Here is a 24,740-nt window from a genome sequence, read left to right as displayed (position 1 = left end):
TCATCTTGTCTGCATTTAGTGACTCAGATTGGGGAGGGTGTCGTGAAGTCGGTCGTTCAACTACTGGTTATGCAATCTATTTGGGGTCCAATATTATATCTTGGCATTCAGCTCGTCAAAAGTCTGTCTCTTGTTCCTCTACTGAGGCTGAGTATAAAGCTCTGGCCAATGCATCAGTAGAACTGATATCGATTCACAATTTATTACGCGAATTGGGCTTTTAGCAGACTAAAGCTCCCACTATATTATGTGATAAAACAGGCGCTACATATCTTGCTGCAAATCCTATTTTTCACTCTCGAGTCAAACATATTGCGCTAGATTATCATTTTGTCAGAGAACAGGTACAATCTGGACAGCTCCATGTGTGCCATGTTAATACCAAAGATCAAATTGACGACATTCTGACCAAACCTTTAGCTCGACCTCAGTTTATGTTCTTAAGGTCCAAGATCGGTGTCTCCTACGGAGCGTCAATCTTGCGGGGGCATGTATAAGCATCTCCAGAATAGCTACAAATGTGCAGAGATAACTATCTATGTTAATAGTTATCATTAGAGTTATTGTTGTAGATTAACATAACCTATAACTATAGTTTCCTATAAAATAGCATGAGTCTCTTATCATTACTTGTTGAGGCCTCTTGTCACCATGCATATATACTTCTGCAGCAATGAATTAGAAATTATTCCAGCCTATTAGTCTCTATAAAAATAACATGTAAAACTAAACAAAATAAGAAACATCTTCTGACATATTCTAGCTGTTGATGTATCTGCAAAATTAGTTGATGATCCTGTTTTCTTTGTTACATTGACCAGATGAGTTCTTGAAATCCGTAAATTCCTTGCGGAGTTCTTCATCTATCAGAATTGCTAGAGCATGGATGTGTTAGGAAAATGGAGTGACCACAAATTAAGTAAGTTTTCAGTTTAATGACTATCAAAAAATTATTTAAAGTAAAATAGCCATATTGGAAATAAGTATTAAGTTCAATGACCATTTATGCTACTCCCTCGAATCTTTTAACTTTCGATACCTCATTAAATTGGAAACATATGCTTTATAAATTTATGCATATCAATTTTCAAATCGTCAAAAATCATCCCCAAGAGCATGATTGGACAATTCAAGTGAGTTTATCTTTTATCGGCCCGGACCCGGATTCAACCCTGCTCATTCTGGAAAAATTTTAGAACAAGGAATGGACTTTGTTTACACCATTTTCATTTCTATATTAAAGATTTCATGTAAAATATATTACAAATATAAATCAATGAACTAAAAACATACTAAATTAATATTTTAAAATTATTAAAATTAATAAATAAAATATCTTCAATCAAAAATATACATCCAGACACTTAACCAAATACATTATATCATAAATGATGTCTCAACCCCATAATATCTTAACCTGATTCTTCATTCTAACCCTATTATTTAAACTAAATGATTTCTTAGCATTTTTTTATCACTTTTATGGTGTTTATACAATTACATAAATTTGATGAAAGTATAGTGGTAATATTTTGGCAATGGGCGTATGATATTTAATATATGTTCATATATTGTTTTGGCTTTAAAATTAATCAAAATCAATTTAGTATCAAATTTTGGTTCCGCTACAAAGTTTGTACGAAAAGATCTCTGTTCTACAATGTACACTCAGAAGCTCATCAAATGAGATCCGATATGGTATACTATCTAAATGTATATAAAAAATTAAATTAAATCAGCATAGACATATATTAGTTTATTTGTAGGAATTATATCATAGTGATTTCGAGAGAAACCTGTGAAATTTGAATTCGTGCTAGTAAATTGTGATTTGCTACAATATTTTATGGCTCTATTACTGATTTTCATGTGTTAGCTGGAAGTAATTATCCTGACTGAAACATCCCGACTTTTCGGAATATTAAAAACTAATTTCACGACATAAATAATATCATTACTTAAATCAAAATCCTCAAATAATATATAAGTCAAAGCAGCAGTCAAATCCAGTAATCAAAAGTTATAAACTTGGAGACGCAGCTCCATAATCCAAAACCAATACTCCCTCCGTCCCAATCAATTCTATACAGTTTCCTTTTTGGGACGTCCCATCATTTCTATACATTCCAAATATAGTAACTTTTAATAATATAAAACACTATTACACCCACTTCTTTCTTCCACCATCTCCATTCTATAATAATATAAACACTATTACACCCACTATTTTCCTCCATTATCTCAAATCTATCATTAAATATAAATAGGTCCCACCACTTTACTCACTTTTCATCTCACTTTACTCACTTTTTACACTTTTTCTTGGTCTCCGTGTCCAAACCAAATGTATACAATCTACCGGGACGGAGGGAGTAACTAATAAATTCATCAAATTATTCTTAATAAACACTAAGTCTTTATTCACTAATGTAAATAATCACGAAGCATAAAATCCAAAAGTCCTCAATCTTATTCTCAAAATCCTTCCAGATGATAGAACCTGAAATATAGAAAAACGGATGAGCTACACAGCTCAGCAAGTAACAATTTTTTTTGTCACAAAAAACGGTTGTATTAAACCAAGATCGAAAGTTACAAATCCGGATGGACTGAGATTCCTTTGTTCAAGAAGGTATATCATCTAACCGAAAGTATTTACATACTCCGGATGCTTAGATAACATAGTCTTTCAAGCCAGAAGAGATAACCCACAAAAAAGGGCCTCGTTAAAACCCCTCAAGAGTAAAACCTTGTGGGAAAAAACTCATGGGGGGAAAAAGAGTGCCCTACAAAAATTACATCGAATATAAAACAGACTAAAAATAGATGTCTTCTTTAATCCGGAGTATGTATCATTATTTCCTCCACTCTCCTGCCCTGAAAAAATACAATACAAAAGAACATAATAAGTACATACCGACAATAAAATAATAAAACTAATTAATAAGACAGATGAAAAGGTTTAAAAAACCCATAATTAAAGAAAAATATAAGAATATTATATAAGTTTTTATTTAATAAAAGAGTAAATCAGAACTCATATTAAACAAATTAAAGAAATCTACACCAAAGAGATAAGAGATCTCTTTGGTTGGATACATAATAAAAACCCCATATGAAAATAACTGACATATATACTAACAAATATTTAAAATAAAAAATAAAGTTTGGATATTGAAAACATAGTTAAGATATATCTGGTCAAATATAAGACAAAATCTTATCAAACAAATATATCACGATTATGCCTGCTTCTTATTATTAACGCAATACAAGTTTGGTATACACTAATCAATCAATCAACCATTAATGGCGCTATAATATACCTCATTAAGGCACAATAAATTTGGTATACACCAATTAATCCATTAACCATAAAAGGTCCAAAAATCCATCATAAAATGGCAACAAGTCATCATAAATGATCCTTCCTTTTGCGGATACAAGAGCCGGCCACCAATTATGGCACAAAGACCGAAATATAATAGTACTCTATTTCAAAATATGTAACTTCCCCAATTAATATTACTCTAAAATTATGTCGATCAATATTTAATGTATGTAATTAGACAGTTTCAGAATTAATTAGTTAACTAAATTATTGCAATCAATTAATAGAGTCATAGAAAGCTTCAAACTAAAAGATGTGTGATTTAGATAAAGAAAGATTAGAATTGTATCATGCTGAATAAGGATATCGATCAATCCTAATAAACCAAACACAAGTCCAGTTGACACATAAATCAAGGAAAAACACAGGATTAGAAAAAACCATCAAACCCACAAGTTTTACGAGAAATCAAATAGTGACAAAAATTAATTTAAGGTAGCGATAATCTATTCCTTATGAAACAAAAAGGAAAACAGATAAACCCTAATTTAGTATTTAAAACATACTAACATACATATGGAACATGAAATGAGAGTTAACAGGTAGCAGATCTAAAAGTTGAAAAAACGGGATGTGTATATATGTATGATACAAAGTTGAAGCGTGGCGTACCGGTGAAAGAGAAACCGGGCATTTAACTAAAATGGATTGGATCGTATAGCAACAAAAAGATTTGATCACGAAGCAACTAAAATGGTTAAAATATAATGATCCTAGTAAAAGTCTTTTTCGAACTTGTTAAAACACGAAGCATTCGAGTTGGACTCCGTGGGGCGTGGGCACTAGGCCGTGCTATAAACAAAGAGTAAAGTAAATATTTGTTACCGCGGGGACGCTGCGAGGATAATGAATGGCAGCAAAGATAAGGAGCTTTCTCTGGCCGTTGATGATGAGAGAACGACTGTCGTAAGTGACATTGTTCGCTGCTGCTACATATAATGCTGAGAAGATGAAAACGAGACACGAAAGCAAATCATTCGTCTTCTTCATTGCTTTAGTCAAGCCGAGGCTTCACCTAACATGTGTGTGTTGGGGGGAGAGAGAGAGAGAGAGAAGGAGGGAGGGAGGGAGAGACTAGTTTACAAGTGACTTATTGAGTTTTTAATTTTGTCAAAATTGTTGTTTTAATCAAGAAAAATAGTTGAAAAAAGCAAAGACTCACTGCATGGCCACAATGTTTTTAACAATCTTCATATCATCAAGCCTAAACTTAGCCGTGACCAAACATCTGGGCCACAGCTCCACCCCAGCGCCGCCGCTCAGGGCGGTCCTTTTATCCTTCACCCACAAACTCCTCATCATCAGCTCCATCACATACACCACCGTGAAAAACATCACCTTCATTAATTTCACCACCAGCCTCAACAAATTAGCATCCCTCCTGACAGCCGTCGCATTTTTAATTTCAGGCAGCATCTCAGGATCATTCGATTTCTGACAACACGACAACAACATCGACATCAACGAAACTCCGTCTCCTAATTAATGCGTGATTAGGGGTGTCAAACGGATAAAACAGATACGGATTTGGCCATATCCGTATCCGTATCCGCCAACTCAAAACCGAATTCGGGTTCGAATACGGATATGCAAATTTTAGAATAAAAAAATCCGTATCCGTATCTGGCCGGATATTATCCGGATACGGATAATATCCGTATCCGCTTCTTCAAACATCACCAAAAATCAAATATACATTCTGAGATCAATTAAAAAATATATTTTGAACCGTTCAACAGAAAATGTATACCTAGTCAGATATTAATAACATATTTTAACAGAAGTTTAGTCAAATATTTTGAACAAAATATTAATTTTAACAACTTAAAATCACAAAACAACACTATCCGCAACAATTTTAAAAAGAAAGGGCTTGATGAAGATAGTTCCATTTCTCCATTTGCAAGATACTTAATATTTCTTTTTTATTTTAAATATTAATTTTTTTTTCAAAATTTATATGATAAAATAAAAAATATAAATAAATAATAAATTTATATAAGTATAATAATAATAATAATAATAATAATAATAATAATAATAATAATAATAATAATAATAATAATAATTTAGGATACGGATATTTTCGGATACGGACACGCCTATATCCATATCCGTATCCGCAAACCCCGGATTCGAATACGGATAATATCCATTTTATTCCGGATTCGGATTATATCCGCTTTTTCCCGGATACGGTAACAGATTTTTCGGACGGATATCGGATCTTTCGGATTTTTTTGACAGCCCTATGCGTGATGAATCCTGAACACGACGCAATTGTGGGCCATCAGAAGGTGCATTTCCCAGAGTGGCTTAGCTGTGTCCAGAGGTGATGAAACGGATAATTCAATTTGACTGCAAATAAATCTCAAAATCAATGGGCGGTTTTATAAAACATTGTTTCTGAAAAACAATGATAATTTGTAAAATATTTGTAGAAACAATTCCAACCCAAAGTTTATGTTTTAAAAACAATTTCAGAATTTAAACAGAACATATCAGAATAAAACAAAATGAAAATCTTATAAATATCACAGTCTTGCTCTACGGCCACACTTACCCAGTGACCAGGATCTTATTCTTATTCTTTTGCCACACTTACCCAGTGAGCGGGATCTAAAGTTCAATAATCACGCGTCCTTAGCGGGTATCTAAAGCTGCACACTTGTGCGCCTACTAAGGTTATCTAAGGCCAGTTCCGGAACTATAACGTAGACTACGAACGAGTTCGAAACGTAGAGACTGTGTCTTCAAAGATTCTCATGTCTTATATCTTGTAAATTTCGAAACAGAATTCTTATATCTTATACAAAAATCCAAAATTCACATAATCAAAATATCCTTTCGAAAATAAAAGTAAGTCAAAAAGTACTTACCTCAAAGTCGACACCTAAAATCCGAAATTAATAACACGAACAAAGCCTATACATTTAATTAATAAACAAAATATAATTAACATGTAGTACTCCTTAAACAATCAAGAGCAAGGCACATAACAAGTCTTAACAAAATACAAACTTTAACAACTAATAACAATTAACACAATATCATTTATCGAATAAGATAAATAACATGCATGCTGTTACAAATCTCAATATTAACCAAAGATAGCTTCTGAATATGAGAAAATAGTCAACTGGAGAATTAAATTACATTCAACAAGGATTCCAAAATGACCAGATTCATAATAAACGGACAGATAACGAGTTAGTTATGAATTTTAGAAGTTCAAGTAACAGAGCAGAATTTTACTCAGGACCAGTTTACATTCAAAGCATATTTTCACGAAGCAAACAAACTGATATCAATTAGACTATAACTAAACACTTAAGAGCATTCTTAGAGGTTTCAGAATTGGTAAAGACCACAATTTTATGGCAAATAACGAGGGAGATATGAATTTTTAAACACAGAACAACTCACCAGAAAAGTATAAACAGCCCTGAATCTTTGTAAGTCAGTTTAGACAATTAAATAAATTTAAACAACAAATGGGTATGACTGATAACGAAATATTATATCTCAAGCTTTCCATATTGGTATCATGAGTAATTGTTCGACATACGATCAATTTATAGCGAATTTTTGAACATGAGAAAAAGTTTCGCGACTAAGAACTGAAGGGTAACAAAGAATGTGATTTTTAGCATAGATACATTGCGCATTTCGACATACTGCATGAGACACAAGTTGTAGGTAACGAAGAGATCTTTTCAGAATGTCCAGAATCAACAAAATCCAATCAATTTTCAATTTACTATGATTTTTACAACCCAACTGATTCACAGGAAATACTATATACGAATTTCAGCATAAACAATTAAGCAAACAAGATATATTTACATCAAATACACATGACAAGGAGTAAGAAATCAATATCTTAAGTCAACATATACGCGTTAGAATCAAAGAGAAAAAGAGAGTATACCCGTCCACGTAAATTGCTGTACGACTTATTCAGGTCTAAAAGGATTCTTATATATCACATAAAACCAAATCGTAAATAGGAAGTTCCAAACTTGGGCCACAATTTTCTCCACAGAGTAAACCAATTTCCAAATATAAGGTCTTCTCAAAAAGATTTCGATTTTCAAAAATAATTCTACGCTTCTTTCCATTAATAAAGAATCTTCTCTATTTTATTATTCAAATTAACTAACACAAAATAATTTCTAGAAGCTTCCAATTAATGCTAAGATCTAAATCTAAATCTAAATATATAAATACAAACAATTTAAATCTAAAATCTAACTCATAATGACAATACTAATTAAATAGAAATATTTAAATAAACAAAAAAAATCACAGGATTTTACATCGACTTATCTTCTCATATTTGAAACTCGTTAATCTCTTTGCTAGTATAATTTTAGTCGATAAAGTAGTCATTATTATTATGTAATTTACTATAAAAAATCATCTAACAAATTCTTATGTTCGATAATCAAAGTGTAAGAGATTAATTGCGATTAATACGTTTAAATAGTCATTAGGAACGTAGTATCTATTACTATATTATTTACTTGAGATTTTGTACATTTGCACATCTATGTTGTACAAAACAAGTTTTTGACGCCGCTGTCGGGGACTGTTTTAATTATTTATTGTAAAATTTTGTCTTACAGTTTAGTTGGATTTTATGTGCTTTACTTTAATAATTCTTGTTATTTGCCCGGATGAACTAAATATTCTCCGTATGCTATGGATACAACTAATGACACAGTTTGGGATGATAAAAATAATGATGATAAAAATGTGAGTATGAAAATGAATCAACCTGTGTGGTAAATGAGTCATGGGGTATTCTTAACATTTTTTTAAAAAAAATTATAGAAATATATATATTTTTAAAAAATTAACCTTGAAATTATCGGGAAAAGAGCTCCCCAAATAGGGTTATCATTGAAGAGTATTAAGTCAAATTTTCATTTATATATGTAATAATGTAGTTGTTAGTATAGTATTGGATTTGCTCAAGTGTTACAATTAACATTTATCATTCTATAACTATGTCATTATTATAGTTGAGAAAGTTATATATTTAATATCTGATTTTTATAAATATTAAGAAAATATACGAGTAAGGTTGTAAAAATCAGGAATCGAGATTAATCGGTGAGAGTCTTTGATGAGGGATTAATCAAATTAGAAGAATCTGATATTTTATAATATTACAATAACATTGAATATATTAGTTTTGTTTATTATACAACATACCATCTAAGAAAATTTAAAATTTTAGAAATCATATTTAGGAGGCACTTTTGAAGATTAATGAAGGAATAATTGGGCGAAGCAGGAACTTTTTGAACAATGAATAATTTAGATTATTGAATAATCGAAAAATGAAAAAATTTTAAAAATAATTATAATTATAAAAATTGAATATCAGAACCAATCAATTTAATAATTTGAATTTATCATAAATCTATAAGTTAAATTTTATTAGTCAAATCTCGATAATTTAACAGAATATTTTTTAATAATTAATCATAAATTTTTGATTAAATCATGCTATGTTGGTAATACATTGGACAAGCCCTATAGGTAGAAACTCGTTATTATAATAAGAAAAAGAAAAAGAAAAAGAAAAAGTGATCTCTCTCGCTTTGCCTCCCTTGCCTGCCGCCGACTACCAACTCGAGCCACAGACGACGCTGTATAGCTTCTTTCATTCTCTCTCGCTCTCTCTCTGTAAATATATTACATATGTATGTATGCCTTTGTTTTAAATTTATTATACAATCCTAGTCAGAGCTGTATTTTACCGGCCTTTTGTTTATTAATTAATCCATTCACTGCTAATTGCAGTTCGTGTATTGATTTCTGGTTGAATTTCATGTATTTTACATCTCTCGCAAATGTTATGTTGAGATACTCTCTTTAGCCCTGTAATAATCTTATTTAATTGACTTTGAATTTTTCTACTTTTTTGTGTTTATGGATTTGAGTTGTATAATCTAGCTATTCTAATTTAGATGCACAGAATGAGTCCGGTTTCGTCTAGCATATATCAAACTCTAGCTCTGATTGCTTGTTTTTCAGACGAATAAATTATCTGTCCTGATTTGCTCTGATTTTCGTTGAGATTTTTGAATATGTATTTTGATTTTCACGAGAAAGTCGACAAGTTTTGAATGTGATTGCGAACTTGGCAGATGGTAGGAGACATGAGCGTTGCAGTTTCAACTCAAGAACCAGAGGTTGCAGATACTATGCCCACTGATATTCAGGAGAAAGTCGACAACCTGGTGTTAGACTCAGAGCCATCCGGTAAAGTTTCTGTCTTTACATTTTACGTGAGAGACTTTTCAGTATTACAATCTTTTTGGCTTGGGATTTTTAAAAAAGTAATTAAATTTTTTGCATGAAGTTAGTATAGTGCTAGTTTTCTGTTAGTAAACAAAGTTGTAATTGATGCAGGACAACAATTGGGAAAAAAAGAATTATAGAATGATATATAATATAAAGGACAATTTTGAGAATTAGCCACAAATTATCCACTAGCCCCAAGGCGACTCAACCACAGAACAACCAGTACCCTAGGATTTCTGACCTAAGAAGATGAATTTGTTTCGATCACAGGTTATGACATTGGAACTATCTCAATGTAATATCAGAGTCTTAATATATTTGATGATTACCTCTCTATATATAGGGCTAAAACCTTTAACTTTATGAACAAGGCAACAACTGATATGATAATTGCAACGAAATCAGTAGCAGTATCCATTTCTTTATCTTGATCTACTAAATAATTTATTAAGGCGACAAACGCCTTTTATTACTATACTACCATGCTATAGAACATTTCTAGTAATCTATTTCAATCTTATAATGATATCTAAATAACTTCATTACTGAATAGTAACTTAATATAAATACAAGTTAATATATTCTTTTCCTTGCTTCACTATAGTTAAGAGTCAGGATGGATTGACCTGTAATTTTTATTGATGTCATTCTGTTTTTTGGAAGATGTTTGAAATATAAAAAATGATGGATAATATAGTCATTTAAAAAGTTGACTTCCTGAACCTTATTAGCCAAGAAAAAGAACTTCTTTTCTAACCCATTTTTTTGACCTATTTGGTCATGAACATAGTGGGTATAACTTTACTTTTTCTATGACCAACTTATAAGCTAAAACAAGTAGGCTGTTCTCTCAACATTGTTGTCTTGAATAGGAGGGTGATTTATGTTGTATCTCTTCCCTGGCAGCCTAGCCATTGACAAATTTAACACTTTATAGTTTTAATGCTAGGGAGATCTTCCTGTTGGTAATCGTACAAATGTTTACTAAAAGCTAAAGAATATACTTTGAAATGCTTTGATGGCATAGCACCTTTTTATGCAACACATGTCAAGTCATTGGTTAAAACATTGCACTGTTTCATATTATTTTGTTTGAAAAAACTAGCAAACTTTTGGATGTGTACCCAGTGAAAACGCAGGGGTTATCTTTTGCAAATGGTGGCTGCAGGATAAGTTTGTTGCAAATCATGGTGGCTGAATAAAGAAAAATTTGTATAGGCCATTATTATGGTGAGAAAATGCGGTCATGATAAGTAGCTTCGTTAAATGTGGGGAACAAATAAACGTACCCAGTTTATCACGCTGAAAGGCCTATCAACTATTTTGATTTCTTAGTTCATTTCATTTTTTGGTTATGTTTATTGACTGTTCAAGTAAAGATGACTTCAAATTGTCCAAGACTATGCTTGTGAAAATACATCCTAGTCATTGTGCTAGTTAGCACTCTAGCTCTCTTATTGCATCAGGCTGCTTGTATCATGAGAATTTGTACAAACTGTTTTTTAAATTCTGACTGAATTTTATTCTTCATTATGTTTCGAATGATTGATACAGAATCTGCAAAAAAGAAGAAGAAGAAAAGTAAAAGCAAGTAAGCACTATTTTAATTGTTCCCATTTACTTGTGAAATACTAGTTAAAGGAAGAATGACTATATAATATTTTGTGCACAGAAAGAAAAAGCAACCGCCACAGCAAACTGATCCACCAACTATTCCTGTTTCAGAACTTTTTCCTTCCGGAGAGTTTCCAGAAGGAGAAATTCAACAATACAAAGATGAGTATGTATACAATTAACAATTTGTCTCTTATTGCTCTATTCATCAGATCTCTTTGGTATTTAGCTTCAGGACATTGGGAAAGAACACTAGATTATGTATCTACTTGAAATAGACCACGGTGTATGGTTTTTTATTAAACTTGTTTCTTGTGAAAATATATCCTCTTGATGCCATATGGTCCTTTCGGTGTATTTGATGTTAATGGCTATAATGAGAAAAACTATAATTAATCACTAAAGCTAGCTTAAATTCGAACTGACGATATGAATTGTCTTATTATTTTTTGAACTGGGCCTAAAAGTCTCTGTGATAACCGCAATCAGTATATAATGTGATTGGTGCCTTATCTGAAGTTTTTTGGGAGACATCATAGGACATGAGTGCAGCTTGTTCCAAGTACCAGTTATCATTTAAAATTTTTATATAATGCATCTGATTTAAAAGTCATACCGTCTTTGAACATTTTTTCTTTTGATGGCAAAACGTTTGTTGGTTTCTCTACAAATTTCCAAGGGTAAATGAAATTTAGAATATGAGGATTGAAATAAGTGTCATCACTATTTCTGTATTCACTTTTGTGTCAGAACTTCATGCTACTGAGATTAAGTACTTCTTTATGAAAGAAACTTGCAGGCTGATGGTCTTGGAATGGGAGCAGGTTTCTACAGTTTTAGTTCTGGGGCATTCTTTGCATTTATTGATTTATAATATTGCTTGTCACCTCGTCTTCATATAGATCAACGTTTGTTTTGATAATTCATTGTCTCGCAATAAGTCACCTGTGGTATCTCATAGTTTATGGCATACATTGTTTCATAATATCATCTCTACTGACATTTTTACTCCGATAAGTAGATGTAGTAATTATCAGCTGACAATCTTTGATACAGTAATGCTAATCCTCTCTGCTTTCTTTGATATAGTTATGCTAATTTTGTCTGCTTTTTGCATGAGCCTAATTTAGTAATCTATGGAGGACCACTTCAGAGGAAAAGAGGGAGTTAGAGCGTCTAGAAAAACCCATATATGATTCAGTACGTCAAGCAGCAGAAGTTCATCGTCAGGTGTGTAAATATGGGCATAGTATTGATATCTTGCTTAGATAAACTATTTGGGTGTATGGTTTTAGTTTTTTTAATCATGTCCGAGTAATTATTATAATATTTGTAGTTATGAAGTTGGGTAGTTGAAGACTAATGAGATTCTTGTTAGTTATTAATCTTTTTTTATTTATTCTTGGGTGTATTACCAATGGCAGTACCTGTGTTTTTGTTTGCAATTTTTTTAACCCATCCTTTATATGACCAAATATTGTATAGCTACTAGCTAGGTTTTGTTAATCATAGGAGAAATCTTTCAAGACATGCACTGTTAGGATACAGTAGAATATGATTTATTAAGGCACCACCAAGCTGGTCCAATCATCCATAATTGGGTTGTGCGCATCTGTAATAGATTTGTGTGATGAATAAGTAATATAAAGCACAAGCGGCAGGTGTCTTACTGGCCATCGTTTCTATGGATTGGCACCCTTCCATTCACATTAAACTTCAATGACGATAATAAGAATGAAAACGGGTGATGTTATTCTCTTAGATAAAAAAAATATTGTACAATGTTAGCTTATATATACCGTCAAGTATTCCACATATTTGCTATACATATTCGGATGTCTGACTATTATTTTTCTAGTATTAATTATTATAAATTCTTTAATAAATTTATAATTTTTTTTTGACGGATAATAAATTTATAATTTAATATCATTCACATAATGCATTCTGGCTATATTTGTTTTTGTCAGGAATTGACTGTATTTTCTCTTTTTGTAATATTCTATGAGTTTAACTGTAAATCAAGCATTAAGGCACTGTTTGGGGTTGCTGTTGCAGACAGCAACAACAGCTTTTTGCTGAAAAGCAGGTGAAAAACTGTTTGGTAAATCTAAAAGCAGCTGTTCCGAACAACAGCTTTTAGCTGAAAAGCTGCTTTTAGAAAAAGCAGGTCCTCTCATGCTTTTGGGAAAAGCTGTTTTTCAGCTTTTGCAGAAAGCAGTTACAGATTTCATTATCAAACCTCACCAAAAACATTATTTTTTTAATATTATAACTCAAAATAAGCAAATATCAAAAAAATTACCAAACAGTTATCTGATTTCTACAAAGCACTTTTTTTACTAGCACTTTTTCTAACAGCAGAGCAATTTTAAACAGCACTCTCAAACAGACCTTAAATAAGATATTATAGCTAGTTTAAGGCTAGAAAATAGGTAGATATTGTCTAGTGTTACAGCAAGAGAGATGAAACTAGAGAGACAAATTCTTTTTAGAGAGAGAAACAGGATAGAAAACCAAGAAAGAATGGTAAGAATACATTCCATTTATGATATTCAAATTCAACATAATAGAATTACAATTGGTTTTTATCTTTTAAAATTTTATACTAGTCTGTTGCTACAGCACAATAAAAGACCCTTACTAATACCCTCCCTTAATTAATACTGAATTTAGCAGACAATTTTAAGTTCTTTTCCAGATAGCCGCCATAATCACCCCCCCCCCCCCCCCCCACAATTGGCATTCAACATTCTCCCCCTCCCCCCCTGTTGGCATCTTTATAGCTCTTCATTCAACAATTCAGTGTTAGACTGCTTTTGGAATCTCCTTAAAATAGCCCACTGTTGCTGTTTAGTGGCCCACACAGTTTCCACTTTCCAGAGATGAAATATTTCAGTGCACCTAGGGAAGTGTCTTGGCCTAACTCTATAGGCTTAACTCCTTAGACAAGTTTAATAGAGAAGTTTGTTAGGTAGTATGAAGGGTAGTATTATACCACATTTTCAGCTGCAGAGGCGCAATTTTTTGGCACTTGACTAGTCACACTTCTATAATACTGATCTAGACACACATACTTTCTGTACATCCATCAGATTGAGGATATAGGATGTACTCATTCATGATCTTGTTCCTGTTATTTTGAAAAGATTATGCCAGAACTCACTTAAGAACATGCTATCTCTGTCACTGATATCCATACCCTATGTATGTGGACTCTGTCACTGATATCCATACCAAGCTTATTACGGCGCCAAGTCGAGCCTCGGCGCCCGGATACCTTGGAATCGACTAGTCGACAAGTCGCCCGACTAGTCGTAAAAAGTCGACAAGTCATTCTTATACATTATTTTACTAGATTTAATATATAAAATATAGTTGAACACACATCAGTTTATAGTTTGAATCAAAAGTAAAAGGTAATAAGCAACAGGGAGATATATACGACGTAGCAGATTGTTAGTTCACAAATAAATTGAAGTCAGAAAGTAGTGAGGAAAGAAATAATAATGTGAAGTTGAAATGATACAAAGATTAGGGATATACTTATATGTTGAAAATGATACAAATATTACATAGCCTGAAGCCAAAAAGTAGTGACAAGAAAGAAATAATAATGTGAAGTTGAAATGATACAAAGATTAGGGAGACACTGATATGTTGAAAATAAGTCGCCAGACTAAATAAGTCGTTGCTTGACTTTTTCTATAAAACGACTTGACTAGTCGTCGACTAGTCGTCGACTTGATAACAATGATCCATACCCTATGTATGTGGATTGAGCCAAACTTTTAGCTGATATCGAGGGTTGCAAGGCCAAAAAGCGTGCATACTACATATCAACTCAATCTATTTAATACCATCCAGACAACCTCATAAACCAAGTATTTAGATAACCTCACACTTAGGAAGAGCAATGATGTAATTCATGGCAATATATCTTTCCAGGGTTCTTGAGGAATTGTCCAAGGTTGCAACAACCCTGCTTTCCTCACAGTTTTCGTGAAGTACGACCGGAAAGGAGTATTTGCTCTAACTTTATACTAGAAGGGGATTATTATATGTAAAACATGTCAAGAATGATTGATGACCTCCATTGAAGTGAGAGACTATTTGATCCCACACTCTGTGGAGAATTAATCCTCCATGAGACAGACTATAAAGCTTAAAAGATTAGGTCTGATATTATTAAGCTGTCCTATGTACTGTATATGTAGAACAAGTTGTTTTGTGTTGAGCTTATATTTCTTCAAGTAAACATGGCTTTTGTGGTTTCTAGATGTGGTAATCATTTGACATTATTAATATGACTAGTAGAAAGATCTGCGTGCGTGTTAAAAGTTTTTTGATGGTGCACATTGGTATTGATATTTGTATCATAAATTAATGGCTATAACCAGTTCAAACAATGCCTACCTACTCATATAGATTTACATATCTGCAGGTGCGGAAATATATGAAGGGTATTATAAAGCCTGGAATGCCAATGACTGAGCTATGTGAGACCTTAGAAAACACTGTTCGCAAGTTAATATCAGAGAATGGATTAGAAGCAGGCATTGCATTTCCTACAGGATGCTCATTGAACTGGTAATTGTCGTTAGTACTACTTTTTACCCATTTACTGTAGCATCTGATTGCTTATGTCCGAACTGTACATAACAGGGTTGCTGCCCACTGGACCCCAAATTCTGGAGATACCACTGTATTGCAGTATGATGATGTGATGAAATTGGATTTTGGAACTCATATTAATGGTAACTTCTCCACTACGTGTTATATTTTCAAGTCCGTTGTAGTTGAACTCTTAAGTGCATTATTTTTGCTGTTTGGTCTTTCAGGACGTATAGTTGACTGTGCATTTACCGTGGCATTCAATCCAATGTTTAATCCATTGCTTGAGGCCTCACGGGAAGCCACAAATACTGGGATCAAGGTATGTATGTTTGTTAATAAACTTATAAACATATAGCATTCTTTCTCATAATGATAGAAAAAAAATAAGGGGACTTAACTTTATCATACTGCTGTGGGAAAAACACTCATGAGATCCTGTACACCCTAGTTCTTGTTGATGGGTAATTTTTTATCGTAGCAGTATGATGGAAAAACGAGAAATTAGTTGAAATTTTTAGATTACAGAGTATATTCTTGGATTGTAATTAAATTCAACGACAGAACACAACTGATTAAGTTATTGACTTATTATTTTGTAAATTGGTGTTATTTGTTTTGCCTCCATTAAGCACTTTTCTCCATATGTGTTTACTTCATACTTCTCTCTAGGGGTGAGCATTCGGTCGGTTCGGTCCAAAACCGGACCGAACCGAATAGACCGAGAACCGAAATTTGAATTTTTCCCGGACCGAACCGGACCGAAATTATATAAAAATAATTCAGTTCGGTCCGGTCCGGACCAAAAGAACCGGAATTATTTTAAAAATAAATATTTATAATATAAATAAAATTAATATTCATGATTTATTTTAAAATTTTATTATTAATTAATCACCACCAATTCATCAAAGATAGATTTAATTAAATTTAAAAATTAGATATTATAATTATAACATATCAAATATATATTATATAAATATAAATTAATATTATATATTGTTTGGACTATTCGGTCTATTCGGTCCGGACCGAACTATTTTTTTACGGACCGGACCGGACCAAATTTTATTTCGGTCTATTCGGTCCAGACCGAATTTTCAGAAAATTAGGACCGAACCAAACTGAATTTGCACGGTTCGGTTCTTGGTTCCGGTTCGGTTTTGCTCACCCCTACTTCTCTCCTTCCGGCCCCTGCCGGCATGTCATATTCCCTTAATAACATATATATTTTACGTAGAGCTTAGCTCGTACTTTTCATTCCACTATCAAGATTTTTTGTCCTTGATCTTCCTTTCTTGATGGCATCCCTAGTATATGCTAAGCTAATATGGAGAGGCCCTAGTAGCATCATTAGAGGCTGCGTTCTCTACAGATTTCGCTAATGCATCCCCCTTGAAGTTTTACATAAGTTCCTTGGTCTAGCCTCCTTAGCTCCCTCTATATGTTGTCAACAATTGGTGTTGGGATGCTTGTCTTATGATTTATTCCTCGCATGATGAGGTAGTTAGTTTAAGATTTTAAGTGCTATTGTATCCGCTCACTTTAAGTGCTATTATATCCGCTTTAATGAATACTCTTATAAATGGTCTACTGCTCTTTTCTTCTCAAACTAAGAGTTGGATATGACTAAATCACTTGCAATTACACAAATTGCAAAATCGAGGAGGCACAACACAACCATCTTTTCACTTGACACCGATGCCCATAGGCCATAGCCCCTAGGGCACTTTGGTATCTCCCTTCCCCTCCAATTTTTCATTTAACTCTCCTTATATATATATATATATGTGTGTGTGTGTGTGTGTGTGTGTGTGTGTGTGTGTGTGTGTGTGTTGCTGCTACAATCATGAAACTTTTTTTCCTAGCTCCCTTCTAATCTAACTTTCTGTCTGTATGCACCAACATAACCACCTCTGCCCTAACTAGTACTCCCTCTGTCCCCCTAGGTAGTTTACCTCGGAGGACGAGAGTTTGGCACGCATTCTAATGCTCCTAGAAAATATAGTTTCATAAAATATTTTTAATTTCTTTTTTTTTTATGAATTAAAATTTATGTTTGAATTTTTATACACAGAAACATTGTTGTTGAGTCGCTCGACTAGTCGTGACTAGTCGTCGACTAGTCGAGCAGTCGGTATGCTGGGCTCGACTGGGCTGGTCGACTAGAAAAATGTAAGTATTTCGCCCGACTTATGATCGACTGGTCGACTGGGTCGACTAGTCGGGTCGACTGGAAGCCCCAGTCGGTCGACTGGAGCTTAATTCTGCATTTTTCCACTTTTTTAACTTGGTTCTGCAGTTTATGCTCTCTAGTTTATGGTTTTAATTACTATAAAGTTATGTGTTCTGGTGTTATGCACTCTTCTGCAGTTACACAGTTGCATTCTGCACTTAAAAGGGCCCAGAATTCTGCAGTTTTAAACTGCTAGTGCCCAGATTTCTACAGCTTGAAACTGCCTAAATTTCTGCAGTTTAAGCTATGTTTCTGTTCAGTTTTGTTCTGCATTTATTTTGATGTTGCTGGCTTGCTGCAGCAGTATTGTGACAATTCATTGATTGAATTTGAATGTTTGATCATTTGAAAAGTTATCTCTTTGTTTGGTACAATAGTAGGAAATTGCTATATTAGATTACATATTTACATAGTTTTCTTCTCTTCTTTAGTCTTCTTTCAATTTTCTCATGGTCTTTATCTTTGTAGTTTTAGGTCTTTAAGATCTCAAACAAGTATAAATAAGAGAAAAGCAGAAAAAGAATCGTTAGAAGTGAGAATTTAGAAGTTAGAACACATATATAATTTGTTACACATATAAACAGAAGTATATATGATATATATTATTAATTTTATACCTTGCCGACTTGTGTCGACTAGTCTACGACTAGTCTCGACTAGTCACGACTCGACTTGCCGGAGAGTCCGGTCGACTCCACTCGACTTACCGACGTAACAACCATGCACAGAAAGAATTTCTCAAAAATAAGTTACAGAACTATGTTTTATATGAGCCTTAAAATGTGTACCGAGCAGTGAAAAAAACTGTGAAGAAATGCGAGGGACGGAGAGTAATATGACCTATACAATTTTCCCATCATACCTTTTCACTTCGGCTACTTTGCCCTTCAACTATGATGCCCACACCAAAAGTATTCATTTCTCCTCCCAATTTTTGCAAAGTAGATATTAGGATATATGTTGAATTTTTAATGACTTGTTTTATTCTCTTCTGTCCTACAAAAATTCCTGGAATACGAAAACCTGAGAAGATCGCTTAATATTCCTTACATTTTTGTATCTCAACTCGGAGTTACACACTTGGTTGATCTATTCAGAAAATATAAAAAATTATATAATTACAAAAAATTAAATTACCTTCAAATTGTATTGAACAAAGAGTAAAAGTGACTTATATATGGGACGAACGTTAGGCACTAGAATTACTATTAAATTGTATGAACCAAATATAGTTTTGACAATCCATAACCTGGGTAATGCTCTAAGACTGTTCATAAATTCAAGCCATACTAGGCTTTGGTGTGAAAATAATTTTCTTGATAATGGTAAATACTAAATATATGAACTTTTGTTTTCAATTCTTTGATTATTAGGAATCAGGGATCGATGTTCGTCTTTGTGATGTTGGTGCTGCAATCCAAGAGGTCATGGAATCGTATGAAGTAGAGATCAATGGAAAGGTGTTTCAAGGTATAGAAAATATTTAGTATAGGCTTTGGAATGTTCATAATTTAAAATTCAAAAAGATGTGGCTTATTGCTTTATAATAAGTGTATGATTTTCTTTAACATGTCCACCCATGAATCGTTATTGTCACTTGATGGCTACTTGTAAAAGTGTCTATAAAACCTATCCCTCCATAGTATTGTCATTTTTACAAGTCAAGAAAAATGTTTATGAATGATTTAATGGTTAATATGTGTAGCTTGTCTCGTAGATTTTTAAAAATGTGGATAAGAATAGGTGGTATGAAGTATCAATATTAAACTTTCATCTTCATTGATAAAATATTATGTAAATATTTAAGTACAAATTATTTTAAGACAAATGGGCCTCAATATCATTTTTTGAAAAAATGGTCCCAAATGTCACTGCAAAACACAACTTCGTGTTGTGTTTTAATTTTCTGACAGAAATACAACTTGAAGTTGCGTTTTTAGATGAGAACCACAACTTCAAGTTGTGCTTTCAGCTGAAACCACAACTTCAAGTTGCGTTTTGTCTGATATTGTAAACACAACACGAAGTTGCGTTTTGAAGTGACATTTTTTGCCATTTCTTCCGAAAGTGACAATAGAGGCCTTTCTCTGCTAAATAGTGACATTTGGAGCCAACATGATACTTTTTGAGTTATATGTGTAATAATCAATTGTATTTATCATTAATTGGTTATGTTTTATCCAACTAAATATAATAAATTAATATTTAGTTGCTTAAATAATTTATAACCATATATTTATATATACACACACACACACACACAGATGGTATTAAATTTCCATAAATTGTGTAACAATAAAATTTATAGTATAGAATGTATATGTATATTTACATACAATGAATTATATTTTTAGTATTAAGATTAAATAAAATAAATGATAGATTATATTTAAACAACTACAAACATTACTAATAATATAAAAGATATATAAAAGCGAACAACATTGAAGAAAAAAATTAGAATTTTTTATATTAATTAATAAATTAATTTAACTAATAACTTAATAATAAAATTAGACTAATTCATTCCCGCACTGAATCCGAACACATGGTTCTAGAAATGAAATTCCAACTCCTTACCACGCTAATTTTATTCTTAATTTCAAACCTATACCGCCTGAGAACCAAACGACCCCTTATAGAGCATCAAAGCTTTATTTGTGCTGAGATTCTTGATCGCTTATATGGCAACTCCTTGGTACTTGAGTTGAGGCATTGTACCACCTGGTAATAAATATACCATTAGATCTTATGCATTTTGTCACGAATAACAGCACCCGAGTGGTGCTTCTGTTAAGTTTTAAAAAGCCAAATCCAGATGTCAAGCAACTACATATACATATAGTGGATGCCAAGCAACTACATATACAAATAGTGGATGATTGTAGTGGTATTTGAAACTGGCTCAGGAATGTTGTTTGGAGTGAATATTGGGGTGATAATCGGAACTGAATTAGGGGTGGTGTTTGGTGTTAAGCTCTCCATAGATAGATCCCTGCAAAAATTAAATAATAAAAACAATAACTTAACCAGAGCACCATTAAGAATAAATATTTACATTAAAGATCTAATGAACTGTATGTAGAGCAGAGCATAAACATTGTGTATACTATGTACAGAGACAGAGTTAATGAAAACGAAGCTTACATAAACTTAAACAACATCTCTTATACAATCATTCATATCTAAAAAACAGTGAAAAGAACAATCTAAAGTCTTAACAAAAATTGAAAGAAACATATTACACTTGTATATTACACAATCTTAGGAGAAAGATGAACACTTAAAGAATAAATATTTACATTAAAGATCTCATGAGCCGTATGTACTTATCTTGAGCAGAGCATAAACATTGTGTATATTATGTACAGACTTAATGAAAACGAAGCTTACTCTAACTAAGAAACCAGAGAAGTAAGTCGCTACTCGCTAGTAGAACTGTAGAAGAATCGCTCTCGCAGCCGCTGTGTGCTCTTGAGTCTTGCCTCTCTTTGCTAGGGTTTTAACTTTTGAAAGTGTAAGTGTAAACTGTAAAGATTAGTAACTAGTAAGTGTGCGTGCAGTCGTGTAGTGGATCTGGTTAGGTTGTCTGCCATATGGACTCTGGTATAAGATTAATATGTCCACTGTCCAACCCAGTCCATATATATTTATGTCGGATTGGGTTAAAATTTATAAAACCCTAACCCAACCCAATTGTTCGGGTTCAATATTTTGTAACCCAATTACCTTTCGGTTTAATTTAATCAGCTTGGGTCGGCTGAATTTCGGGTCGGGTTAGTTGGGTTAACCACTTAACCCTACCCATGGGCACCCCTACCAAAGTATGACATTGTGTTTATTATGGGGAAAAATAACAAATTGGTGATTCGTTCCGTTCAAATATATCAAGTAAGTTACCACTTTCCAGTTTGACTTAAATTGGTCACCGCAGTGACTCTTTTGTTCACCCAGTTAGAGTCAAACAAGCGGACCGGTCATTTTTAACGTTAAACATTAAAATAAATATTAAATCAGCTGAATATCATCACGTGGAGATGAGTTGGCGTGCTTACTAGATTAAGACAAAATAAAACTCAAAGAATCTCAGACAAATATACACATATACATATTGCGTAGGAACTGAAGGACATATACATATATACATGTATATTTATATATTTGTCTGAGATTCTTTGGGTTTTATTGTCATAGTCTAGTCATAATGACAACTCATCTCCATGTGGCGGTCTTCAGTTGATTTAACGTTTATTTTAACATTTAGCGTTAAAAACGACCGTTTTGCTTGTTTGACTCTAACGGACTGAACAAAAGAGGTACTTCAGGGACCAATTTGAGTCAAAGTGGTGACTGACTTGATATATTTGAATGGAACGAGTCACCAATATGATATTTTCCCCATTTATTATGTTTTCAATGTGACTAGTTGATGACTTGTTTTCCAGTTGCCCCTTTGATGAAAGTTATTCTAGACGATCGAGATTTAAGTGTAACCAGACAAGATGAAAATGGTTAATGACCTTGAAACTCACTTTTAAATAGAAGCACAGTCATAGATTTGTTCCCACATAACTCTTTCCTCATGTGTGGGTTTAAAATGCTAAATTTGTGTACTTATATGTGATTTTCTGAAGAATAAAATAAAAAAACTAATGCGCTACTCCTGATTTTGGCGAATGGGGCTTAAATTGTGGTCACCTAATGTCCAAGATATGAAATCTTTTGGTTGATCTTTTTTAAAAGAACTAAGCCCCTGCACTATTTCATTTATTCTTCAGTCCTCTTTACCATCTCCGGCTGCCTTTTTGGGGTGCCCTGTTTATCCAAGTATCTTTTTTATCTGAACTTAAGTCTGACACTTGAGGCATTAATGTGTTAACCCCATCAAGTCAACTTCTTCTCCAGTTTGTTCTTTTCGATAAGTCCTACAGAATGTCTAGCCCTATGTCTAGTTTGGCCTTTGGCATTTGTGCAATAACTGGAAACCAAGAGATTGGGTTCCCCCAACCTTTTGACTGATATAATAAGCAAAGATGAAACAGAACAATGTAAAGAGCAACCATATATAATGGATAGGCAATAAGGTCATCACTGTGAAATCTGGAGTTTGGCGGGACTAAGTCTCACACCTAATTGTGCTTGAGTTTTTACTATATTCTTTATATTATTTACATGTTCCTGCTTATTTTTCATAAATAACAGTGCAAATTTGGGTAAATATTAGGAACCATTGAAGCAATAGAATACTAGATAATTATTAGTTCATAAATTTTGGACTCTTCAAGTTTCTGGTTGTGTGAGCTTTAATTTCACATGTTTAATTCGCATATATGTTGGTGTTTTGACAGTTAAGAGTATCCGGAATTTGAATGGCCATAGCATTGGGCCTTACCAAATTCATGCTGGGAAGTCGGTTCCAATCGTGAAAGGTGGTGAACAGACGAAAATGGAAGAGGGTGAATTCTATGCTATTGAAACTTTTGGATCCACAGGTGATATCATATTTCTCTCCTTTTTTTTTTTAGGGTTTGGTGGGGTGTGTGTGTGTGTGTGTGTGTGTGTGTTGGGGGGTTCCAAATAATGATGATTGCATGTATGACAAAGTTTTCTCATTTATTGTATGAAGGCAAGGGCTATGTCAGGGAGGATTTGGAGTGCAGCCATTATATGAAGAATTTTGATGTCGGGCACATGCCGTTACGTTTGCCAAGAGCAAAACAACTTCTTGCGACAATCAATAAGAATTTCTCCACATTGGCATTCTGTAGGCGTTATTTAGACCGTCTTGGAGAGACCAAATATCTAATGGCGCTGAAGAATTTGTGTGATGCTGGTATTGTTCAGGTATTCTTCATATACTTTGATGCTGTTGCAGTATTATTCGACTTTCAGTTTTGATTACATTATGTAGCCATAGTTTGATATTCAGTTGTACTATTATATTCTATCTTGCATCACATGGGACATGGCTAATGCCTGTTTCACGGGTGCTGTCTAATTTTACTTTGGTTGGAGTTGTTTCCTGCGATTTTAATGCTCTACTTATTCTGTAATATATGTACACAAAATACAGATACTTATTCTTACATTTCTCAGAATCTGTTGTGTTGACAAGTAAACTGATACAAATATTTTTATCCTGTTGGCAGACATATCCACCTCTTTGTGATGTTAAAGGAAGCTATGTGTCTCAGTTTGAGCACACAATCTTACTTCGGCCAACTTGCAAAGAGGTTGTATCCAGAGGCGATGACTACTGATCTCAATATGTTGCCGAAGTCCAAACCCTTGCACTTGTAACAGCATTTTTAATTTATATCTTGCTTTTCCGAGCCATCTTTCAGCCCCTTTGTGTAGCACATATGAAACGTTCTTATCTAGTAAGCAGTTACTGTTTGTGCTATTGTGAGTCCTCAATGTTTTCTCCTCCTGACTTGACAAAACTGTTTGGCGTTTGCTTCTAGAGACAAAGCCCGGAAATCAACACGATCTGTTACAGCTGGGTATTTAATATTTGTGAAGGTGTGCGGGTAATGATATTTGGTATTGGGTACTGTTTGATTTTGA

General features: G+C 33.2%; 1 protein-coding gene across 2 annotated transcripts; it reads left to right on the top strand.

Moving 5' to 3' along the window:
• The first annotated feature begins 8,930 nt into the window (after positions 1-8,930).
• Positions 8,931-24,740, top strand: LOC108209772 (methionine aminopeptidase 2B). 2 transcript variants are annotated; one of them, XM_017380865.2, is made up of 12 exons: positions 8,931-9,053; positions 9,553-9,667; positions 11,264-11,300; positions 11,382-11,489; positions 12,454-12,553; positions 15,768-15,913; positions 15,989-16,080; positions 16,165-16,259; positions 19,547-19,643; positions 23,522-23,665; positions 23,800-24,017; positions 24,323-24,740. In XM_017380865.2, the coding sequence occupies exons 2-12, from the start codon at positions 9,553-9,555 to the stop codon at positions 24,431-24,433; spliced, it is 1,263 nt and encodes a 420-aa protein (XP_017236354.1). In that variant the 5' UTR covers positions 8,931-9,053; the 3' UTR covers positions 24,434-24,740. The 2 variants fall into 2 exon arrangements, with proteins under 2 accessions (XP_017236354.1, XP_017236355.1); XM_017380866.2 differs by having other exon boundaries at positions 8,948-9,105.

This window comes from Daucus carota, chromosome 2 (assembly GCF_001625215.2).
Source record: "Daucus carota subsp. sativus chromosome 2, DH1 v3.0, whole genome shotgun sequence".
Classification (NCBI taxonomy): Eukaryota; Viridiplantae; Streptophyta; class Magnoliopsida; order Apiales; family Apiaceae; genus Daucus; species Daucus carota.
Note: the sequence above shows the minus strand (reverse complement) of the source record. Positions and strands in the feature narration are given on the sequence as shown.

Excerpts from the sequence above, each read along its gene's own strand:
- LOC108209772 (XM_017380865.2), top strand. The coding sequence starts at position 9,553 with ATGGTAGGAGACATGAGCGTTGCAGTTTCAACTCAAGAACCAGAGGTT. Across the intron at positions 12,554-15,767 it reads CAGCAGAAGTTCATCGTCAG|GTGCGGAAATATATGAAGGG; the intron begins GTGTGTAAATAT and ends ACATATCTGCAG. Across the intron at positions 23,666-23,799 it reads TGAAACTTTTGGATCCACAG|GCAAGGGCTATGTCAGGGAG; the intron begins GTGATATCATAT and ends TATTGTATGAAG.